At 38.2% G+C, this 25,251-nt stretch overlaps 1 protein-coding gene across 14 annotated transcripts in view; it reads right to left on the reverse strand.

The window, feature by feature from the left end:
* grip2a (glutamate receptor interacting protein 2a) overlaps positions 1–25,251 on the reverse strand; it is a 100,781-nt gene that overhangs the window by 54,063 nt on the left and 21,467 nt on the right. For 13 of the 14 annotated variants that reach the window (XR_012383798.1, XR_012383799.1, XR_012383792.1 and 10 more), the window contains exon 3: positions 10,573–10,708. Coding sequence is in view for 2 of the 14 variants with exons in the window: in NM_001430888.1 (NP_001417817.1) it covers positions 10,573–10,708 (136 nt within the window). In the remaining 12 variants the exon portion in view is untranslated. Of the gene's footprint in view, positions 1–8,066; positions 8,113–10,572; positions 10,709–25,251 lie in introns of those variants that run through there. The other variant, XM_073909736.1, reaches the window with a different exon arrangement.

Consider the following 25,251-nt stretch of genomic DNA (forward strand, 5'->3'; position numbering starts at 1 on the left):
GTGTTGTGTGAGAGTGTGTGATGTTAGCAAAACTGACTGGTCCTGTACTGCTGAAGAAGCTCATTTAAGCCGCTGCTGTCACCAACACTGGGATTTTGCCTGTAAGCACCGCATTAATTGAGGCAACGGCACACACACGCGCAACCACCACGATGACGCCATGCTAAAGTAGTTCATTTACACGCGAACACACAACCAACGGCAAAAGCAGAAACACCAAAACACATAACTTTGTAGATCTGCATAATTGTGCAGTGGAGTTAAACAGCATTAATATACAGTTTAAGTCAGAATTATTAGCCTCCTGTATAATTTCCCCCAATTTCTGTTTTAATGTAGAGATTTTTTCAACACATTTCTAAACATATTAGTTTTAATAACTCATTTCTAATAACCGATTTATTTCCTCTTTGCCATGATGACAGTACATAATATTTGACTAGATATTCTTCAAGACGCTTCTATACAGCTTAAAGTGACATTTAAAGGCTTAACTAGGCTAATTAAGCAGTATTAGATCACCATCTCCACGTCAGATAAATAAGATCCAGTTCCAGATACCAGACCTTGTCAGGAAATGTTAGTTTCTCCAAGTATCTGGACAACAAATCAGCAGAGTTTCCAATACTCAAACCTGCTAACAGTATTCAACTGAATAGGCCATTTTCACATAACGTCAAGCCGTATACGGTTTCACTCCACGCACTTCCGCCTACACCGAACTCCCCATAGAGAACTCACCCAGCTGTATATTCACTACAGATACGAGTAGACTGTGACTACGGCAGTTTTCTGTTGTCTGCATTCAAGGTGAGACATCTGACATCTAAAAATAACTTGCAGATCCTCCAGATCTCCGCTTGAACCGAGAAAATTGGACTTTAAACAGTCTATTGCTTTGTGTTGCTGTCTTTACCGCAGATGAAGTTGGTATGTACTTGTCAAATAAAGATTTCAGATGTTTACATGTGTGGTGAACGTTATTTTAATGTCAATTTTCTGTTTTTTTGTGTACTAAAGAATAAATAAATAAAACTGGGTGTTGTACTGTTGTTTTTACAGTGGACAGCTGATTCCCAAACACATTCATATTATTCACATTCTACTGCTCAGTTCTCCGACATTTATTTCTACATATTTCATTCATAAACATAAATCATTTATGTCTATTTAATATTCATATTAAATGAAAAAGAATACCAATGGTGTGTGTGACTCTTAAGAATGAAACCAAATCATTATAAAAATTTACAGTTGCAGAAATAACTTCGGCATTTTAATCCAGTATTATTCGATCATGAATTTATTTGTAACATTATTAGGTCCCACTTTATATTAAGTGTCCTTAACTACTATGTACTTGCATCAAAAAATAAATACAATGTACTTACTGTGTTTATAATGTATTTGAGAACACTTGTGGTGCTTTTGAGTTGGGATAGGGGTTTTAAAACTATTTAGCTTCACGCAAAGCAGCAGTTGTCGTTACAAATGGGTTATATCTTCACAGAAGTGTTGTTCAGCCACTAAAATCTTCCGGTGAAAGATTGATCAGACTATTTTCAGTTTCATAAGGGACCTTTTACAGCATCTATAATGTAGATTTTAATTAGTTTAACAACAAACAAAAGTAAATACCGCTACTTCTGCCTAGTCTCTCCCTATTTTGTTTAAGATGCAACTTTAAATATTTGCTCTGAAACAGCATGTCAGTTTGGCTTAGTAATGAGTGTAATGCCTGCACGTCGCCGGACAAGCACTAGTAGCTTTTAACACATGAGAGAAGGTTCTTTTGCTGTCATCTTTAAAGGGCCATGAAACCCCCTCGTTTCAGCAGGGTGTTTTCACACCTCTTCTTTGGAAAAAGTCAGAAAAGTGGGGGTGTCCAGCTCTGTTTAGGGGGGAGTGTCGGAGGAACTAAAGTGGGATGGTGTGGGAGTGTCTATTTGGGCACGCGCGAGTTTCAGTCAAAATACACAGGAGAAAGGGATGGTGTTTAACCTACATGGACATCTGTAGTCGAATTATTTGCCAAATTATTAAATGTTGGACTTTAACTGCAGTTTGGCTCTTTCATTCAGGGAATTCATTCATGCCCCTCGCGACAAATGAGATATTTGATTCGAAGATCTGCTCTAAGCGTGTATTTTTCATGCAATGTTTGATACCGCACGGCGAATGACAGAAAAAAAACTCTGCATTTCCCGGAAACTTAGATGCACTCGGCAGGTAGCGTCCGAAAGCCGCGTGTGTTATTCCGGTCACAAAATGCGGTGCTAACATGTTTGCACTCAATGCAATAGTTAACTTATTTGATACGAACAAACTGAATATACAAAGAGCACTGGTCGCTCACTTACCAAATCTGTAGAGACAGGACAATCACCAGCAACTAGAGCCGCGTCTTTATGAAGAGAAGACTACATCCGGAATCCGGATTTCAGCGTTTGCAGATGAGAACAGCTCTCAGGTAAACAATAATCCCCCTTAGACACGTAAATTATTGTTGTCGAGCGTCGCGTACACTGTAATCCACACGTGATCCAGATGAGCTCTCACAGAGAGAAAATGAAAACGAAACTTAATGGCAGCAAACTGTAAAAGCAACACTTCACGCTTGTTTTGCCAACACAACGTGGCGTCTCTGTGGTGTAAAGACGGTGACACTAATGAATACTAATGAAGTTGCACAATAGAGCGCGCTGATTGGTTTGAACCAAGCCTTACTCATGCATTAATGCATCACACTGTAAGACGTAATAAGGCACACTCTGGCACAGACGCCCAGTCTGCACGCTGGAATACACGCTATTATGTCATGACCGTGACGCAGCTTCAAAAATTCGTTTCAAACAGGAAGTACGAATTTGCTTGAAATAACGCAAAAACAACCAATTTACACTTTTTAGTGAAATATAGGTGTCCTAATAGTGTTTTTAGCAGTGTGGGACACATATATGACTGTCAACAGCTCAAAAAATGTGTTTTGGTGTTTCGTGACCCTTTAAAGGGCCATGAAACCCCCTCGTTTCAGCAGGGTGTTTTCACACCTCTACCTTGGAAAAAGTCAGAAAAGTGGGCGTGTCCAGCTCTGTTTAGGGGGGAGTGTCGGAGGAACTAAAGTGGGATGGTGTGGGAGTGTCTATTTAGGCACGCGCAGGTTTCAGAGTCAAAACACATACCCACACCCACACAGGGGACAAAGTGACTGTGTTTACATGGACATCTGTAGTGGAATTATTTGGCAAATTATTAAATGGTGGACTTTAACTGCAGTTTGGCTCTTTCATTCAGGGAATTCATTCATGTCCCTCGCGACAAACAAGATATTTGATTCGAGGAACTGCTGTAAGCGTGTATTTTTTATGCAATGTTTGATACCGCACGGCGAATGAGAGAAAAAACCCTCCGTATTTCCCGGAAACTCAGATGCACACGGCAGGTAGTGTCAGAAAGCCGCGTGTGTTATTCCGGTCACAAAATGCGGTGAAAATCCTACACGAGGTTAAAGTTTGGTTGTGGTGCTAACATGTTTACACTCTGTGCAATTGTTAGTTCGATACGAACAAACTGAATAAACAAAGAGCACTGGTCGCTCACTTACCAAATCTGCAGAGACAGGACAATCACCAGCAACTAGAGCCGCGTCTTTAATAAGAGGAGACTACAAGTGAAACCGGATCTCAGCATTTGCAGATGAGAACAGCTCTCAGGTAAACAATGTTCCTCCAAGTTAGACATGCAAGTTATTGTTGTCGAGCGTCGCGTACACTGTTAATCCACACGTGACTCCAGCTGAGCTCTCACAGAGAGAAAATGAAAACAAAGCTTAACGGCAGCAAACTATAAAAGCAACACTTCACGCTTGTTTTGCCAACACAACGTGGCGTCTCTGTCGTGTAAACACTGTGACAGTAATGAATATTAGTGAAGTTGCACAATAGAGCGCGCTGATTGGTTTGAACCAAGCCTTACTCATGCATTAATGCAGCACACTCAGAGACGTAATAAGACACACTCTGGCACAGACGTCCAGTCTGCACGCTGGAATTATCTCATGACCGTGACGCAGCTTCAAAATTTTGTTTCAAACCGGAAATACGAATTTGCTTGAAATAACACAAAAACAACCAATTTAAACTTTTTAGTGAAATATAGGTGTCCTAATAGTGTTTTTAGCAGTGTGGGACACGTATACGACTGTCAACAGCTCATAAAATGTGTTTTGGTGTTTCGTGACCCTTTAAGGTGCGCGTGCTCCTGTTTCAGGAGGCGTGGCTCTGGACAGCAGGGAAGAGACTGTGATTCAGAGATTTATGCTAAGCTGTTAGCATTGTGGAAGATCACCTACTGCACCTTCAAGTTAGTAAATATCAATAGAAAATAGACAGTTCCTCATATCATGTTTTGATTTCATAGTTAAGAAAGTGAAACAATCTAGCCAGGGTGATGCGACTACGGTTATAAAGTACACAGTCGCCTTTGAAGATTTACCCAATGTGTCATTGGGAGTTTGTTTTCCATATCAAACTTGTCTGAACTTATAAAGAAAGGAGGCAAGACTGAACTCTGTGCACTTAATATTGAGAAAAAGCCCCAATCAGATAAAATCGGACGAAAGAGGAGCGAATGTCTGTAGCTACTTCTCCGTTTTCAGATGTCTCTGTTTTCCCACATCCACACCGACACCGAGCAGCAGCTTTTTAAACGAAAATGGCCTCTTCAGCGTTTCCAAAACACTTCTTTTTTGGGCCTCGAAAACTCAGGCGTAATGTGGACGGATGGTATAACCGTAGCAAAACTTATGAATTTTAAATCTAAAATGCGTTAGTGTAAACAGGGCCTTAGGAAAGGCAAAGCTAAACAGACGTGTTCACAAATGAAGATATTTTGAAGAATGTTGGAAAACCCATAGACTTCCATAGTCTTTTTTTGTTCATAATATGGATGTCAATAGCCCCTTTCACACAGTGATACCGGTAAATTTCTGGAAAATTTCCGGAACGACTTTAACGGTATATTCAAAAAAGCGCTGTTCACACAGGCGAGGACGTTACGGAAATTTTCCGGAAAAGAGCATTCACACATCCATTCCAAAATACCGGTAAATTCTGACATCATTCACCACAAATGAGCTTTAAACGGCTGCGCTTGTATTTGTAAACATTTGACTAAATTACAAACTCTGTGAATGATCAATATTGTGAACAACTTTCGCAGGATCACTTTCGCATGTCGAGATGTTCATAATATGTGCGTGTGCAGGCGCTCACAGGCTGTTTCACAGGCACACGCAAAGCTTGAAGGTAAACAAACAACGGCTTATCATAAGCATCTCATCGATGATTATTTACACAGTTGGCATTAAGAAGAACATATAAACGTGATCTGACTAACTTCTAGCAACTAAATGTGTCTGGAAAATATTCAAAGGCTTTTATTCTCACAAACCGCGCGGACGTAAATGCGTCTGACTGTTGTGATTGGCTAAAGCAGACGTCTCACGTCAGCACGTTCTAGACGTGCACGCGCTTATTCCGGCAATCTTCCTTCTGCGTTCACACAGCGCAGCATTCCGGCAAATTGCCGGTAATGTTACAACTTCTCTTTCCGGAAAATAGCCAGAACGAGTTTACCGGTATTTTCAAAAAGGACCTGTTCACGCATACAACTGTATGTGTGAAAGGGGCTATTGACAGCTCTTTTCCAACATTCTCCAGAATATTTATTTGTTCAACAGAAGAAAAAATCTCAAAAAGGTTTAAAAGCACATGAGGGTCAATAAATGGTAAGCAAATTTAAATTTTTGAGCAAACTATCCCTTTAAGAGCTGCTTAATGAATGCTTCTTTAATGAACCAAAAATAGTTCCTCTGTAGCATCCCTGCAAAAAAAGCTCTTTATTTGCAAGTGTGGCACGAGCAGCAAATCACCTGGCTACAAGCAAACATTTGCAGCTCTGCATTCAGTAATATGCACATCAATCCTGCGACTGCCTACAGGTCAGAGCAGCCATTCAACTATAATCTTTCTAGTGTGTGTGTGAGTGTGTGTGTGTGTGTGTGTGTGTGTGTGTGTGTGTGACAGAGGAGCGCGGTCACGTTAGGACTGCATCAGCCTGGCACACTAGAGGCTGATGTGATGGAGCAGCCCACTTCCCGGGGGACACACACACACATATGCACGCACACACACACATGGAGCAGTGCAGATCCTGAGGTTAAAGAGCTGTGAGTAAACATGTGGCACCACACACACACTAGTCTTATTTTAGCAATGCTGAGATACTATTACAGTTTTACAAATATTTGAAACTAATTTTACATTTATTATTTTAATTTTATGAAGACGGCATGGTGGCTCAGTAGGTAGCACTGTCGCCTCACAATAAGAAGGCTGCTGGTTCAAGTCCCAGCTAGGCCAGTTGGCATTTCAGTGTGGAGTTTGCATGTTCTCCCTGTGTTGGCGTGGGTTTTCTCCGGGTGCTCCGGTTTCCCCCACACTCCAAAGACATGCGCTATGGGTGAATTGAATATGCTAAATTGACCCTAAACCACACCCAAAAAAACGCCACACACCAATCGTGGCTTAGCAACCGTAGCTATGTGCAGGAGTGAAGCTTTCGACGGAGGGAAACAAGCCAAAGCACTGTGCATATGGATTGTGCAAATCTGACTCCCGGTATCCTTAAAGTTTGGACAGCGTGGTGGAATTCTTTCCCTTATCAAAACCAAAAACCCAAGAAGAGAAATGCCAGAGTGGATCAAGCTGTGTAAGAGGCGCTAAAGGAGCAGTGTTAAATTGGTTTTGTTTAGATATTCCTGACACAGTCATAGACGGTAATAACTCACACACATCTTACCGTGAAAACTTCTAAACTGTGTTTCCCACAAAAATACAAAGCAGGTAATGTTCACAGTAATTTAAAAGCAGTAATTCACTGTTGTCTTTTTCTTTTTTTCGCTCTATTATGAGCACTGCTCCGTTTAAGCCCTTGCCATAGTAGTCATACTAATAGCGATCATATTTCCATCTGTTTCAAGCTACAAGTATTTGAAATTATTAATTGGCGGAGCTAACGGGAGTGTTGGCAGGTATGATCTTTTTTTTTTTTTAGTATTTTATTTAAAGCTTTTCACATTTTAAAAGAACAAACCCCAAATCCCTCCCATGCCAGCAAATAATAATAAAGAAACATATTTGAAATGTAGATACATATGCACATGTACATCCACAACTGTACAGATACCTAATCATATTCCTCTATGAAAAATCTATACCTGCACATATCCACAAGTTCAGTCGAATATCTGCATATGTACATGACATATAGAGCATATATACATATGAGTACAAATCAATACAGATAACAAGAGAAAGGAAAAGAAAAAAATGATCAAATAAGGAAAAGAGATAAATAAAAAAAATAATAATAATAATAAATAAATAAATAAAAAATAAAATTGGATAATTGAAAACCTATACATACCTAATTATTGAGAATTAGTATTTTGTTCACATTGCTATGATTCAGAATCTTCCATACCAATCAGTTTTCATTGATCGGTCGGTAGACATTCAAAAAAGGGCTTCCAAATTTTAGAAAATTTCTTTGGTTTACCTGCAATCTCATATCTAATCTTTTCCATGTGTAGTACATTACAAAACTCTGTGAGCCATGTCTCAAATTTAGGGCAGGTATGATCTTAATCAATTTTCTATTCTGATCTCAAGCCTAGCAAATAACTAAGTAAGCATCTATCAGAGGCTTACAAACTATTTTACAGTATTTTAAAAATACATTCAAGAGTTCACACTTAGATATTGCTTGACAACTGTAAGCAGGTTTGGCATGCTGTCCCGGGAGAGAACCCTGAGCTCGGAGATAGTTGAGCCCAGGGCTCCCGCCAGGTCCATAGAGCATGTAAGGGGAGTACGAGATCAGGTGGTTCTCGAGAGCTCCCCTTTTTTTTAAAAGAAGGAAAGGAGGAGAAAGGGGGTGGATGGGGGGTTTCTTCGGAAAAACGAAGGTAAGGGAGTAATTTCTAGCTAGGCTAGGAACTCAGCTAAGAGGAACTCAGCGTGGCTGTGGCATCATCGAAAGCAAACTCTCAACTCCACAGCAAACATAATACATTTCATACATGTTACAGCATGAAGGTGGGGTCAGTCATGGTGGGGACAGTCAAACAAAGCATGCAAATGAAGTCTGGTTGTCTGCAGGTTGTCCATGCCTTCTCCAGGTCTGATCTCATCAATATATAAGTACATCATTACAACAATGTGCAAATGATGTTCTGGAGACAGGGAATACAATAGATACAGCCATGCTGTGAAATCGAATAATTGCATCACTTTGGCTTAGCCTGTAGTCAGCAAGGCAAAGGTTAAATGTCCCTCCTAGCTGGCATGTCAATGAAATGATATAATTAAAAACCAAAGAATATAACTTTTCAGTTATACATATATTATTGTTCATTTGGAATTAGATGATGGAAATTTATATTTCCACACAGCTGAAGCATCACAATACCAAGTAGTATCGATACTGTGTTAATTCAAATCTCAAATCTACAAAGCAAATTGTTCCAAATCCTATATTTCATTTGTTACAATACTTAAATTTAATTCATAATTCCCTTATTACTGAAAACCTACATGTACTTATTTGTACAGATATTCGGTTTTATTAATGAATACTGTTCTGTTCCACATGCAACATTAACTATTAGAACCGTTAATGACGATACTACTGTTTACAAACTATAGAGGCACCGGCAGTATTTTGGAACCATAGTATCGCGGTGCAACCTTAGTGTGTATGTGTGAGAGAAAAAGAGAGAGAGGGGTATGAGGATACATATATACAGTCTGTAGAAGTTTAGTAAGTGATACAACTCACATAACCTAGTTCAAACAGAATTTGAATGCACGTTGCAATAATGTTACATGGCACAGATCACACACCAGATGAAAAGGATGTATTAACAACTCGGGGCTTTGCACAGTGGGCGAGCACATTGCATTCACGAATAAACATGTATACGAATTCACATGTTTTTTAATGTAAAACAATGCAGATGGGACTCTGTGGCACGGTTGGAAAATATATGTGTCCCGACTGTGCAAAATATGCAGGAAATCTAAAATAATATTTAAAAAATGCAAACTCCACTAAATTTGCTGTCATTTTCTTGGTTTTGCGTTAAATGGGCTCTATGCAGATCTAGTGTTTTTCAGCCAGTGATAAACTTTCGGTGAAAGGTTTATGGGACTATTCTCAATTTTATAAGGTTCCTTTTAAGCATCGATGTTATGATGTAGTTAGAATACAATTAATTAAATAAAATTAAGCATTCATTTAGTTGTTCAAGCGTAAAACAAGATAAAAGGCCGTGTAAACACTAGTACCGTCAGTAGAGCTGAAGATCTTTGCCCGAACCCGAAGAGACCAGACGCCAACATTTTAGTTGGGGTCGGGCCGGGCTTGGGCTTGTGCAGTAAATGAACAAACATGCGATGCCTTTTGATTAGCGTGAGAAAGTAATCAAACGGTTTGTTACAACATTAAAATCGATCCCTGCAAAGGTGAAACAAATGATGACGGAGAAGTCAAAAAGAGCGAATTTTGACTGCGGTCAGGCTATTCGCAAGTTCAAAAAGAAAGGTCATTCTAGCCGCCAAGGTATTTTGGCGGTCGCTCATACACAGCGTATTACAGTAGATCGCTACACAGCAATGTACAGCAAGCTGACAGGGAAGATGACAAGGTCACTCGCTACATTGAAACTGCTGTCATGGAAAATGAAATGAGTGTTCTTGGTTGGTGGAAGATAAACAAACAATCCTACCCAAAACATGCTGAATTAGCCAAAACAGTACCACAGAGCCTTTATCTTAATTTAGTTATTGCCAAATACCCATCATAATTTTGAATTTATTTTAATTTAATTGGTTAAGAAAGACTTATTTTTATTGGTGTGTTGGTCAATTTAAAGGCTAAGTGTATGTACCTAGGCCTATTTAGAGTGCTGAGATGTTACTATGTTACAGAGGACTTGTTTTATTTCTCTGTTCCAACTTCCAAGTGGCCTAAAACACATATCAATTGAATAATGTCGGGCTGTAAACGGGTTCTGGCTTTTAAAAAGCTGTCAATAAAAATGTAGTTGTCGGGCTCGGGCCCTATCAGGCCTAACTTTTATAGCCCGATTACAGCTCTAGTCAGTAGTAGCAGGTTAGCGCAGAAACTCCAGTGGAAAACTTGGGTAATATTTCTATGTTTTAAAGACATGACACAAAAAAATTAATGCTTTGCTTCTTGTTCGGTCTGAAACCCACTTTATATCGAATAACAATCAGGCAGTGAAGATCACTGATTTTTAAAGAAATCAGATCTTAAACATGGCGATTTCACAAGAAAATTGGCTGACTAAAAATTTTAAATCTGTGTGTATACACCACATTCAGAGACCATGGAATTGGGAAATCCTGGAGGGTCTGACTGAATGAGCCTGTGTGTGTGTGTGTGTGTGTGTGTGTGTGTGTGTGTGTGTGTGTGTGTGTTTCTCACCGGGCTGCGAGGCCTCCTGGTCTCAGGTTTGACACTCTTGGCTTGCCTTCTTTGTCACAGCCTCCAGAGATGGTTAGGCCGAGGCTGCTGCCCTCCTTTTTAATCAGCTCCACTGTGGTCACACCTCTCTGCTCATCTGAGTGGACACAAAGACACACCATAAACACACATTAAACACACCAGCAGCAGCACCTGGACCTTCACAGCAGATACTTCACCCAAGGGCCCCAAGATGCTGGTGAAGCCATGCATTGTGACATGAAAAATCAGACTCATTTAACCATTATATAAAGGACAGATGGGAAAGCGGTGCTGCAGTCTAGTAGTATAGTGAAGTAAATGTACACACTGAAGTCAGCGTGAACCTAAAGTAGCGGCAGACTTTTATTTCAGCAAGCCCTGTGATGTGCAGTTTTTATTCAATGTTTGACGCAATTTCAAGTGAAACATGAAGAGAGGATGGGACAGAATGTAGCTCCTCCCCTTTTTAAAAGCCAATAGTGTTTTGTTTCTATCATAGCTCTGCCAGTGAGAGGCAGATGAGAAGCATCTTGAAGGGGGCGGGGCATGTCAGATTCTAGAGAGCATTTGATTGGTCAGAAGATTTATTGAGAGATTGAAGTATGAGGTGAGGTGAATAAAACTGTTGATCCATTTAGGCGGAAGTGACAAACTACAAGCTTCACATGTTTATATTAGTTTTATATCTTCTATATGCGAATTACTGATAGTATTAGTACTACTCTTGAGTACTTTTGAAAGGGCTACCTTTTACTCATACTTTGAGTAATATTTAAAACAGATACTTTTACTCTACTTGCACTACATTTTTAGCCAAGTAATGGTACTTTTACTTAAGTATGCTTTTTCTGTACTCTTTCCACCACTGATTAAATCCTGCATTTGGATCCGCAACAACACTGTCAGCGTCTCCTTCCGTCACAGTCAAGAAAATACATATACACATATTTATTTATTTATTTATTATTTTCAGAATTTTTATTTTTGGGTGAAATTAAGACTAACAATGTGCACTAGCAAAATAAATATTGTAAATTTAGACTTCATGCAGACTTAAAAGGTACAAAGAATGGTGAGTTTTCACAAATCTTGTCCAATCCACATTTTTCCTTATTACTAGTTTTAATTTTAAAATAAAAAAGACAAAGTAGGCCAATCTGAAACTTTCCACAAGACACTGTGACACAGCCTTATTTAAAAAAAAAAATTAAAAATCATAGTAGGGTCAAAGAGCTTAGAATGACCAAGAGGAGACACTCAATAGAGCGTTCCATTGCAACAGCAGTACCCAGCAATAGCCCCTGATGCCCTGGCCAATTTGGAGTGAAAGCAGTCGGCTGTCCATTGGATCTTATTGCTGTCACGATGGCAAGCAGCTGCTTTGTTTTTTATTTATTCTTTTAAAAAGCGCATTAAAGCTGAGATACAACCTGTAAGACTACAATACAGCACTTACTATTACAATCAACAGCACTTTTAATAGTTTGTTTTACAGACTTATAATATGCTATTGTTCTATTAGAGTTTTCATTCCAAAATCGCCGCCGCGCCCTCTAGTGGCTGTTTCCCAAATTGCACTAGAGTGTCGCCTCTTGGTGATTCTATGCTCTTTGGTAGGGGCGGCATGGAGGCTCATTGGTTAGCACTGACGACTTAGAGCAAGAAGGTCGCTGGTCTCGGCTGGGCCAATTGGTATTTCTGTGTGGAGTTTGCATGTCCTTTCTCAGGTGCTCCAGTTTCTGGCACAGTCCATTGGATGAACTATATTACGTGTAGTGTATCAGTCTGTGTGTGTGTGTGAATGCAAGAGTGTATTAGTATTTCCCTGTACTGGATTGCAATTGGAAGGGCATACACTGCATAAAATATGCAGGAATACTTGGCGGTTCATTCCGCTGTGGCGCCCTCTGAAAAATAAGTGACTTAGTCGAAGGAAAATTGTTTTGTCAAAACCACTATTGATTAGTTGTCAGAGTTGTGGATGGGAAACGGGGAAAAATGAGCGAGGACTCAAATGCAGCGAAATGGGATTTTATTAAATAATAAAAATAAAATAAAATGCAAAATAAACTACCCCGAGGGGTAAAACATTAACAAAACAAATACATACACATACAAACAGGACTGGGCAGGCTGGCAAGGATGAGGACAGACAGGACAAGACTTCAAACAACAACATGTGATGACGAACTGGCACAGGACAGCAAATGTGAGGGGTTTATAAACTGTAGAAAATTAATACACAAACAGGTGAACACAATTAACTAATAATGGGATAACAAGGAGGGTGGGACAAGACAATAGACGAAAGAGCGCATGACACAGAGACAACACAAGCCATGCGCTCACATAAAACAGGACAAGAACATGCAGCCAATGAGAGAACTCATTAACCGCATGTTCATGACAACACAAACACAACATTGAAGCACACGACAAAAGCACGTGACCACAATGTAAACACATAGCCACGCGCTTTGACAGACGCAAGACACGAGCACACGATGAATGACACGCAGCGTGCATGTTTCATTCCAGCGCCGACCAAAACCGAAGCCAACTGGATTGAGACGCTGGGAATGAAACTCCACGCTGCAGACAGACGAAAACACAAACACGAGTGCAAGAGCGCGCGCGTCTGAGGCACGCAAAGACACTCTGCGTACACCCACAACGGCGCGCACACACAGAGACACACAATGACAGAAACGGAACGAGACTGAGCTAGTGTCAGAGCTCTGCCACCAAAACAAGAATTTACAAGACCAGAGTGGCAGAACCCTGACATTAGTATTATACGTTTATTTATAAACATTCTACTAAACTAATGTTTATTACATTTAAATTATTCATTCATTAATTTTCCTTTGGCTTAGTCCCGTTATTAATCAGGGGTCACCATCGCGAAATGAACCACTAACTATTCCAGCATATGTTTTACACAGCGGATGCCCTTCCCAGTACCCAGAAACCCAGTACTGAGAAACATCCATACACACTCATTCACACACATACACAACGGCCTATTTTGTTTACCCAATTCACCTTTAGCACATGTCTCTGGACTGTGGGGGAAACCAAAGCACCCAGAGGAAACCCACAAGGAGAACATGCAAACTCCACACAGAAATCCAAACTGGCCCAGCCGGGGCTCGAACCAACGGCCTTCTTGCTGTGAGGCAACAGTGCTAACCACTGAGCCACTGTACCGCCCAAAAGTACAGTACATTAGTATTATAATTATGCTACTACACCGATTGATTTTACATTAAATTAGATGAACACAATGAAAATTTCAATGCGGTTCAATAGTTCACAGTGTACGTAAATGACTGCATATTTTCAATTACGAAAATACAATAACACAACCCTCAACCACATTATTAAGAAGACATCGTTATATTCATTATGACAAAATGAAGACAAATGAAGCCAAATGAAATTAATAAGGTTTTGTGATGTAGTCGCCGTGACCCATAGTATGTGCTCATTACTGCTGTTAAATCCGTACAGCTTCTGATAGTGAGTGTCAGAGTGGGAAATCAGCAGAGACAAATGAACTGACATGATTCTTCGCGAGCCCAACGGACTAAAGGAAAGGCACAGGGAGAGACTGAGGGGAACAGCAGCGGTCTGAAGAAATCAAATATCAGCATTATCACAGGCCAACAGTCTCTTCACCTTAAGGAATGAGACGCAGAGTGTGTACTGAAGCTGACAGGCCCCATCTACAGCAGAACACACGGGTGGACTGGTAAAGTCAGCATCAAATGCATGAAGTCGCAGGAAAGTTTTATATGCCTGTTTTGATGGAATTCGTGAATGCGAACACTTGATTTTGACCGTGTGGAATTGATTGAATGCTATTGGTGGATCTTGTGTAATTGGCACAAGAAGGGAAGCTATTCTGGCCTTTTTTCAGCATTTACACTGCAGATCTTGGGCCCCGTTTACACTAGTGCGTTTTAGTTTTAAAACGGCGTTTTAGATCAAAAACGATCCGCGTCCACACCAGCGTTTTACCTAGCGTCTATGAACATATCTCCGTCCACACTACGCCACCAAAAACGTATATCACGTGACCATTTGCGCACTCTGGATATGTGCGTTCTAGTATAAACAGAAAGCATGCGTCTCGCTCTGCATTTGGTTATTGTTAGTCAACAAACGCCAGTTGAACATTAAACGCGATGGCAAAGAAAGCAAGAGAGGTTTTTTGTGGACAGACGACGAGGTCGAGTTGTTACTAAACGTAACAAACGAATAACTGCACAATGGCACCTAAAACAGACAATAGTGCAAACAACGCTCCCATTTCTGTGCCCATGTTGTTGTTTACAGTACTGTCTTCCGGTAGCGTTAAAGCCATGTGTTATAGTCATGTGATAGAGGCTTGACGAATAAGGGAAGGATACAGTGACGAAGGCAATGACACAAAAGCCCCAATCATGTAGCGAATCTCAGCAGTCCCGCCTCCATTTTCAGATGTCTCCGTTTTTCCTCATCCACACTAACGGAGCAGCAGTGTTTCAGAATGAAAACGGCCTCTCTAGCGTTTTCAAAACGCTCTGTTTTCGGCGTCGAGAACTCCGGCGTAGTGTGGATGGATGGCGTAACGGTAGCAAAACTTGTGCATTTTAAAACGAAAACGCATTAGTGTAAACGGGGCCTCAGTCACACTTTACAATTCGGCTTTATTAGTTAATGTATTTCTTGACATGAACTAATTACGAACAACACTTGCACTGCATTTATTAATCATAGTTCAACATTAACTAATGTATTATTAGCATTCAAATTCTAACATTAACATTAGTTAATGCATTGTGAGTTAAAATGAACTAACAATGGATTTTCATTGACTAATGTTAACGAACTTTAAAAAGCACCTATTTTACTAAGATTTAATGAGTCTATTGTGTCTCTAGAATGTGTCAGTAAAGTTTTAGCTCAAAACACCCATCAGATTTTTTATTATAGCTTTTAGAATATTGGATTTTCTGCTCTGAGCACTATGTAGCTGTTTTTGTTGCCTGTGCCTTTAATGCTAGTTCTCCCCATACACCTTTCCAATGTGCCTGTCAGAGTGTGCCTCAATCTCTGCCTCTGCTTTGTTAGATAAGCAGCACAGTGACAGACATGAAGGAAGTAGATCTCGCGTAACGTTTGTGAGAAATACTACAGTAAGAACCTCCCCAATGATTATTTGATGTATTTGTTGTGGAGTTAATTCAAGCCTTTCCACAACGATGAGTCACAAACAATGTTGTTACAAAGTTCACACTCACACAGACACACACACAGCGTGTTTAACTTTGCTTTGTTTTTGCATGGCAAATGTGACAGTTAACACGTAATGTGACAATATCCACTCCTGTATGGATATCTGTTATGTTAATGTACAAAATTAACCTGATTTAACGTCAACGAACCGGGATTGAAGCGTCTTCTTTTATAATTGTACTGACATGCGGCTGTGGGGATAAAGATGGTAAAATCGCTGTATTTCATGACACACATGCACTGTTTTAAAAACATTTTAAACCTGTAAAACTCATTCTTGAACACATCTGATGATGATTGATGATCACAGCGAGCTGAACTGATCTTTTAACCCCGGTTGATTTGTGCACTTCCCTTCTTGTTGATATGATTATACGCATTACTACGGACTCATGTTAATATGCAGCTGTCAATCAATTCAGAGGGTGGGGAAACCGCACTCCTATGTCACGTTGCAGTGGGCCTTAAAATGGAAAGGATTTGGATCCAATTTTAATGTCAGGAACGTAAACACAAAAGAGACTTATTGTGTTTCTATCACGCCAGTATGACTGTGGACACTACTTGCATACAGTTCTGTACAAACAGCTTATATCACAGATTTTACCCTGTTACGGTCCATGGGAGTTTGTATTTTTGTGCTTTCTCCCTCTCTGTTCTGCTTGTCTCCCTTTGCATCTCCTAGACTGTCATTCGCTCTTTGTCTTGCCCTATCACCTTTTGTTCCGCTACTCCTGATTGGATCCCGAGCCTATCACTCCTCATTAGGGCGTTTCCTCGTGGACCAATTGGACTTCGTTCTGCAGACTTTAAATTCGACCGGCACGCCTTGTTTTTCAGAGTGCTATGTGTGTGCGTGTAGGTTTGTGTTCACTCGCTGCTGTTCATAATGTATGCTTTGTTCTGTGTTTCTGAATAATTACATCGATGTAAATTAAGTCATGGTTAAAGAGTTTATCATTCCTTTTTGGGGAAAAGGGAATAGTTTACTAAGTCGAGCGACATACATTTTGCCCGTAGGTAACAAGGTAAGTTGGTGAGCACCGCATTTTGTATTTTTGCTTATTATTTCAGGGAGTTTAGGTGTGCTGAAGCGCTGAAGATTTCAGTTTCTTTTTCACATTTTGATTTTTATTAGTAGGCCTAAGTTTAGAGGGGGATCATGTGTTCTAGTTTAGGTGGCTTTTGGTTTTGTTTAGTTCTTTGCTTTGGCGCCACTCTAGATCCTTTTTCCCCTAAAACTTTTGATTGTTTTTTTTTCTTTCTTCTTATTATTATGTTGGCTTGAGAAAGCCAACATACTGTAATGCTACTTAAACTTATTCTTATTATTATTCTTATTATTATTCCGGCTTCTGACTTAAAAAAGCAATCGCTTCTCCTCCCAGGGCTTAGATGCTACAAGCCCCAAATTTGGTCAAAAGCTGTCTATTACTCATGAGATGGTTGCTGTATGTCCTCATGCCGATAAGATTTGTAGTTTTTGAATTAAAATTTTTTTTATTAAAAAATTGTATCGAGTATTTGGGGCATATAAAAAAGTATACAATCCTCAAATTTGGCCAAAAGATGTGTTTGAAATTACTGATAATTGTCATATTTATTTGGTGTAATTATAAATAACAGTTTTCCTATAAATATTTTTTTTTATATTAAATTTGTAAAATTCAGACTCAAAGCGTGTCAGAGTGTCCACGAGATGGCGCCAGAGAACCATTTTTGAGCCCTTTGTAATTTAGTACTGGCCCTTTAAGAGGCGGGGATATCCGTGCTGACTGTTTTGAATCTACAGAAATTCGGGCTCATTTCAGACGTGCTTGTTACAACATTTGAAGCTGAAATTGCGACCATTTTGGTCGCATATGCGCCTGAAAATTAATCTATGCGACCTCATAACATATTTGGGCGCATTAGTGCAACTGCTGATAATGGTTGTTGTGCGACCTGTTTTGATTTTTTGTAAAAACGTGCTGAATCGCTCTTCCCTGCCGCTATATTGGTTCATATTAGCTGTCAATCACTCAAGGTATTCCGCTGTCAGATGACAGGGAAGGAGCTTTTATGACCACGGGAAATGCAAACGGCTGAAGAGTAAAAACTTAAAGCACACAGGTTTGCAAACCCCACCTAAAATTGAGGTGTAGATGAGAGAGATCGTGACACGTCACGTGGTGAATAATGATCCACCAGCTGAGATCACTGAAACCGCGGCTCATAACAAAGACCAGTATTGCGCCGATGGTTAGTGCAATAATCCTGCTCTGCCTGCTCATAAATTGGGTCGGCTGACTCGCCAGCTTTTCCACAAACACAGAAAAATGAAGATCATCTCAGACTGAACCTTTAAATTGACACAAACTGAAACCAAAACTTTTAAAGAGTGATAGAAGTGAGACTTTACTTTCTTTCTTTTGTCTATTCTTTTTTGAGGTGTATATTATTTTTTTATTTATTTACTGATGACTGCTTTCCAGCTTTCATCATTGAATTGAATTATTTATTATAATCTTTTGTTTGTTTTGTAGCAGAAATATTATTTATTAAATTGACATGCATATAAAAACAGCAGTACAAAATACATATTTCTTACTGCAATGCTTCATTTTTGTTTGATGCAAACTATACAATTATTTTATATAAAGTAACAGACATTTTATAGCAGATAACCTACATTCATGCACATTCAAGGCAGTATCATAATGAGAAATGGAATTCATTGTTACTATTATTGTCATTTTCATCATCACTAATATTCTATGGCCTAATTATTAGACATTCATTTTAGAATTATTGCACACAAATATCAATGTCTTCGCAGCATTAGTTAGATAGTTGTTTCTGGTTTTTGTCAGTCCTATTGATGTTGTTTTAAAATACAATAAATCCCTTAAAAAGCAATTTGCAGCGGTGCTCATTCATTTTTGGTGGGTGCTCCTAAATTTTTTCTGGTGCTCCTAAATTTATTTTGGTGCCCCTGAATATTTGAAGTTGGGAGCACCGGTGCTACCAAGTAAAAAAGTTAATTTCGAGCCCTATATATATATATATATATATATATATATATATTCATACAGTTGAAGTCAGAATTATTAGCTCCCCTGTTTATTTTTTCCCCAATTTCTGTTTAATGGAGGGAAGATTGTTTCAGCACATTTCTAAGCATAATAGTTTTAAAAACCTATTTCTAATTACTGATTTATTTTATCTTTGCCATGATGACATTAAATAATGTTTGACTTGATATTTTTCAAGACACTTCTATACAGCTTAAAGTCACATTTAAAGGCTTAACTAGGTTAATAAGGGTAACTAGGCAGGTTAGGGTAATTAGGCAAGTTATTTTATAACGATGGTTTGTTCTGTAGATTATCAAAAAAAAAAAATATCTTAAAGGGGATAATCATTGTGTCCCAAAAATGGTTTTTTAATAATTAATAACTGCTCTTATTCTAGCCGAAATAAAACAAATAAGACTTTCTCAAGAAGAAAAAATATTATCAGACATACAGTGAAAATTTCCTTGCTCTGTTAAACACCATTTGGGAAATATTTAGAAAAGGGAAAAAAAATCAACTGGGGGTTAATAATTCTGACTTCAACAGTGTGTGTGTGTGTATATATATATATATATATATATATATATATATATATATATATATATATATATATATATATRTGTGTGTGTGTGTRTATATATATATATATATATATATATATATATATATACATACATACACACACACACACATTTATGGTTAAGGTTATAAGGATTATTTTTTATCCCCCTTTTATGTTGGCAAAAACATAAGTTTACTTCAGATATTTCTTTCAAAACAGAATATTCTGTACCGCAAAAAAGCCTTCTCCTCACTTGTGATAAAGACAATGAAAGCCAAGCTTTTGGTCTATGCTGTACCAAAAAAAAATAAAATCACCCAGGTGATGACAATTAAATATTACGATTATAACATTGTGTTAGTGGCCAGTGGGGTGAAACAACGTCATTGGTCAGAATTAACCACGTGATGAAGACGGCCTAATATTGTATTTAATGCAATTTTCTTCCTGTAAACTGTATATAACTATATAACTATAACTATATATATAACGCTGCAAATTACTGTAAATTGACTGTACTCTTTATTAACTGCAAAACTGATAAGACTGATTAAATAAAAGACAAATTAACTAAATGCATGTGCTATTGTTTCATTAGTATTTTAATTTAATATTTTTCTTTATATGATATTTATTATAATGTAATTTTGTTCAGATTATAATATATACTATAAATACTAACTATACTATAGTGATCTGCATTAAACAACCTGAACAAATCAGTTCTCTCTCTCTCTCTCTCTCTCGATTTGATCAAAAATGTAAATGAGGCCTTCCGATTAACAGTCCAGTGGACCCTAGCAACAGCCTAGAAACCACTCAGAACACCCTAGCAACTACCTAGGAATGCCTTAGCAACATCTTAGCAACCGCCTAGCAACCACTTCTCAACCGCTGTGCTTCCTGCCAACTGCCTTTGAGTCCCCGGCGCAGTCACGTTGGCTTTCTCAAGCCAACACCAAAGTTCGTCAACGAACTTTAGGTTCTAGTTATTATTATTATTATTATTATTCCGGCTTCTGACCAAAAAAAAGCAATCGCTTCTCCTCCCAGGGCTTAGATGCTACAAGCCCCAAATTTGGTCAAAAGCTGTCTATTGCCCATGAGATGGTTGCTGTATGTCCTCATGCCGATAAGATTTGTAGTTTTTGAATTAAACATTTTTTGAATTAAAAAATTGTAAATATTACAATCGAGTATTTGGGGCATATAAAAAAGTATACAATCCTCAAATTTGGCCAAAAAATGTGCTTTAAATTGAAGATAATTATCATATTTATTTGGTGTAATTATAAATAACAGTTTTCCTATAAATATTTTTTTTATATTAAATTTGTTAATTTCAAACCTAAAGCTTGTCAGAGTGTCCACGAGATGGCGCCAGAAGACTATTTTTGAGCCCTTTGGAATTAAGTTTACTCCCGTTTGCACCTTTAAGAGGCACTTTCCCTTTAAGAGGCGGAGATATCCGGGCTGATTGTTTTTGCTCTACAGAAAGTTCGGCTCATTTCAGACGTGCTTGTTACAACATTTGAAGCTGTTTACATTAAAATTTCTCAGCGAAAATACACAAATACAAGTCATACAACACTATTTAGTGTTCCTTTAAGAGGCAGAGAGACCAGTGGTCAAAATCGAGGTAAGATTGAACTTAATTCTGGTCATCAGTCATTCATATTATGCTCGCGGTGAACTCCATAAAGCCTAATAAAACTGATCTGGATGCAGAATCATCCGCGTCGGAATCGACCCGCATGCATTTCTGTCTGCTACCCTGTGAGTTTTAAAATGCATGCCTCTGATGTTGGCAGAAACATAACTTTACTTCAGATATTTCTTTCAAAACAGAATATTCTGTGCCGTGAAAAGCCTTCTCCTCTACTTGTGATAATGAAAATGAAAGCCATGCGAACATTCACGTATATTATACAATTAACATATTTAATATCAAATCCTTCTAACTTTATTTTTAATCTGTATTTTAACCTTCTAAAACAGCTATGTCCTTGCCACAAAACTAATAATCCATCTTCAAAACCTACAATTTCTTTCCATTCGGTCCGGTCGGACCTGAACGTCTTTATACCGTTGTAATCACGTGTAAATTCTAACAAAGACAATGTTTGCACTTTTTAAATCACATTTTATTTATTGTGCAAAAATAAAACATCCAAACAGCATCATAACCAATAAAAACACACAGCAAAGAAAATGTATTTTAAAATAGTGAATATATATACATACAATGTATGAAGATTTTTTATATCCCCTTAATATGCTCTGCTGTTGCTGCATCAATTTCTCTCTGTAACATCTGGATTGCAATTTACACTGCAATGTTCACAATTTATTATTATGGGGGGAAAATCCAAACAGTATTATAATGTTTTAAAGCAAAAATGTTAAGAACAATTATTTACAAACAGGTAAAATAAAGTGTGTGTATATACATATATATACATACAATTGAAGTCAGAATTATTAGCTCCCCTGTTTATTTTTTCCCCAATTTCTGTTTAATGGAGGGAAGATTGTTTCAGCACATTTCTAAGCATAATAGTTTTAATAACTCATTTCTAATAACTTCTTTATTTTATCTTTGCCATGATGACAGTAAATAATATTTGACTTGATATTTTTCAAGACACTTCTATACAGCTTAAAGTGACATTTAAAGGCTTAACTAGGTTAATAAGGTGAACTAGGCAGGTTAGGGTAATTAGGCAAGTTATTGTATAACGATGGTTTGTTCTGTAGACTATCAAAAAAAATAGCTTAAAGGGGCAAATAATTGTGTCCCAAAAATAGTTTTTAAATAATTAATAACTGCTTTTATTCTAGCCGAAATAAAACAAATAAGACTTTCTCAAGAAGAAAAAATATTATCAGACATACAGTGAAAATTTCCTTGCTCTGTTAAACATAATTTGGGAAATATTTAAAAAAGGGGAAAAAAAATCAAAAGGGGGTTAATAATTCTGACTTCAACTGTATATATGTATGTATATATATACATACATATATACATATATAACACATACACACATTTATGGTTAGGGTTATAAGGATTATTTCTTAATCCCCCTTTTATGTTAGCAAAAACATAAGTTTACTTCAGATATTTCTTTCAAAACAATATTCTGTGCCGCAAAAAAGCCTTCTCCTCACTTGTGATAATGACAATGAAAGCCAAGCTTTTGGCCTATGCTGTACCAAAAAAAAATAAAATCACCCAGGTGATGACAACTAAATATTACGATTATAACATTGTGTTAGTGGCCAGTGGGGTGGAACAACGTCATTGGTCAGAATTAACCACGTGATAAAGACGTCCTATAATATTGTATTTAATGCGATTTTCTTCCTGTAAACTGTATATAACTATATAACTATATATATAATGCTGCAAATTACTGTAAATTGACTGTACTCTATATTAACTGCAAAAATTATAAGACTGATTAAATAAAAGACAAATTAACTAAATGCATGTGCTATTGTTTCATTAGTATTTTAATTTAATATTTTTCTTTATATGATATTTATTATAATGTAATTTTGTTCAGATTATAATATATACTATAAATACTAACTATACTATAGTGATCTGCATTAAACAACCTGAACAAATCAGTCCTCTCTCTCTCTCTCTCTCTCGATTTGATCAAAAATGTAAATGAGGCCTTCCGATTAACAGTCCAGTGGACCCTAGCAACAGCCTAGAAACCACTCAGAACACCCTAGCAACTACCTAGGAATGCCTTAGCTACACCTTAGCAACCGCCTAGCAACCACTTATCAACCGCTGTGCTTCCTGCCAACTGCCTTTGAGTCCCCGGCGCAGTCACGTTGGCTTTCTCAAGCCAACATCAAAGTTCGTCAACGAACTTTAGGTTCTAGTTATTATATATACATTGTACAAAGCGCACACATGTAAGCCTCTCTTTTGTTGGCTTCATTTTTCTTCTTCTCGTAAGAGGAATAAACGAATTGAATGTAAATTTTGTGTCCTGGTGTATTTCCCATCCATCTACTCAGTAATAATTTAATATTATAAGTGTTACGTTTATTTTCCCTAGACAACTTAATTAAACCGTAACATACCCTTTAACAAAAACTGTAATATATGTATTATTAATTGTTTATTCTGTAAGGCTTGAGGCTTACGCTGCTATTCTGAACCAAAAGTCGGAAACAGAAAACAGTTGAATGATGGCGTGTTTAAATCCATTATTTATCTGACTTCATTGTAATTAATCTGACTCCATTAAAGTTGTTATCATCATTAATAAAGAGAAAGAATCTCAACGCCCTAAAGCAGGCAAAGTTGTTTATTAAGTTACATGTTTAAATATTCAGACAGTAGAATGAAACAAACTAACATACTGTATAAAGAAATTAGCTGTAACATATGCACTGCTGAGCAACAAAGACAGTGAAACTGCCTTTGTTAGCATATGAGGCTAAGCACCTGTGTGGGAGATGCAGAGTAAAAGCCATTCTCCCAGATCAACAGTTACTTTTTCTTATTATACCCTGAGCAAAGCATTGTCAAACATGAGTGAAAACCGACCCCCAAAACCTGAACATGAGACCAAAGTTGAGGAGATAAAGTGGCGGAGAAGAACATTAACAAACTTTCCTCAGGCCATGACTTAACAATAGTATATTGCAGATTGAAATGCAATCAATCAATGACTCTGTTGATTTCATCACTACAACACTAAAGTCATAAACTTTCAAATGACACCAAACATGACAAAGTTACGTATATGAAGCAAGATCACAAGCAGATCAATTGTGTATGTTGAAGAGCACATGGTTACTGTAAGCAAATGGCAGAGATGTGTATTCGTGCAGTGATCAACTCTGCCATGCAGGAGGACCCATCCCATGCTTGGAATGTCTCAGTAGTCCTTCATTAGCATAGAAGGAATATATAGTGGAAAAACAAATAATATTTTCTCAGCTTACAATTCATATCATATCATACAGGGCTCGAAATTGCGACCATTTTGGTCGCATATGCACCCAAAATTTTATCTATGTAACCTCAAAATATATTTGGGAGCATTTGTGCGGGTGCTTAAAATTGTTGTGTGCGACCAGATTTTACTGCAAAATGTTCACCACATGCGCGGATTTGGGAGACACTCACGCAGAATGCATCTCTGCACATGAAACGCGAAACGAAGCGCTCAGAAATGGTTTAAAACAGTTGTCATGTCAACTTGCTGCTGTAAACAAAAATAAGTCTGTAATGCTTGCCCCGCCTTCCTGCTCTTCTTATTGCCCACTGCTATAGAACTGAACTCGAATGATTGGTTAATATCAGCTGTCAATCACTTAATCAATGCCTTCTGTCTTGGGATGACAGGGAGAGCTACAACCCAGAAAAATTGTAAGGCGCTGAAGATGAGAATGAAGTTGTTTTAGAGACCATTTTTGGTCTGCATTAACACTTCCAAAACGCTAGTTGGCAGTGAGGTGTAAATGTGTCTCTGTGTCGAGTTTCTTCGCTGCGGTTTTGCTTTTCCTGAACACTTCCTGGATGTACAAGTGGCTCAAACTCGCTCATTTTGAGGCAGGAACCGGCGAACGTGCAACAACTTTAACTATGAGGTAAACACAAAAACTTTCCATCCGGAGCTCCTTCACGGGACTTCACACTTGTAAACAATCGCTCCATCAGGCTCGCACCATTCACGTGGCTCTCGTTCCCGCCCAGACTCGTCAGCGCTACCAAGCCGACCAATC

Source organism: Danio rerio, chromosome 8 (assembly GCF_049306965.1).
Source record: "Danio rerio strain Tuebingen ecotype United States chromosome 8, GRCz12tu, whole genome shotgun sequence".
Classification (NCBI taxonomy): Eukaryota; Metazoa; Chordata; class Actinopteri; order Cypriniformes; family Danionidae; genus Danio; species Danio rerio.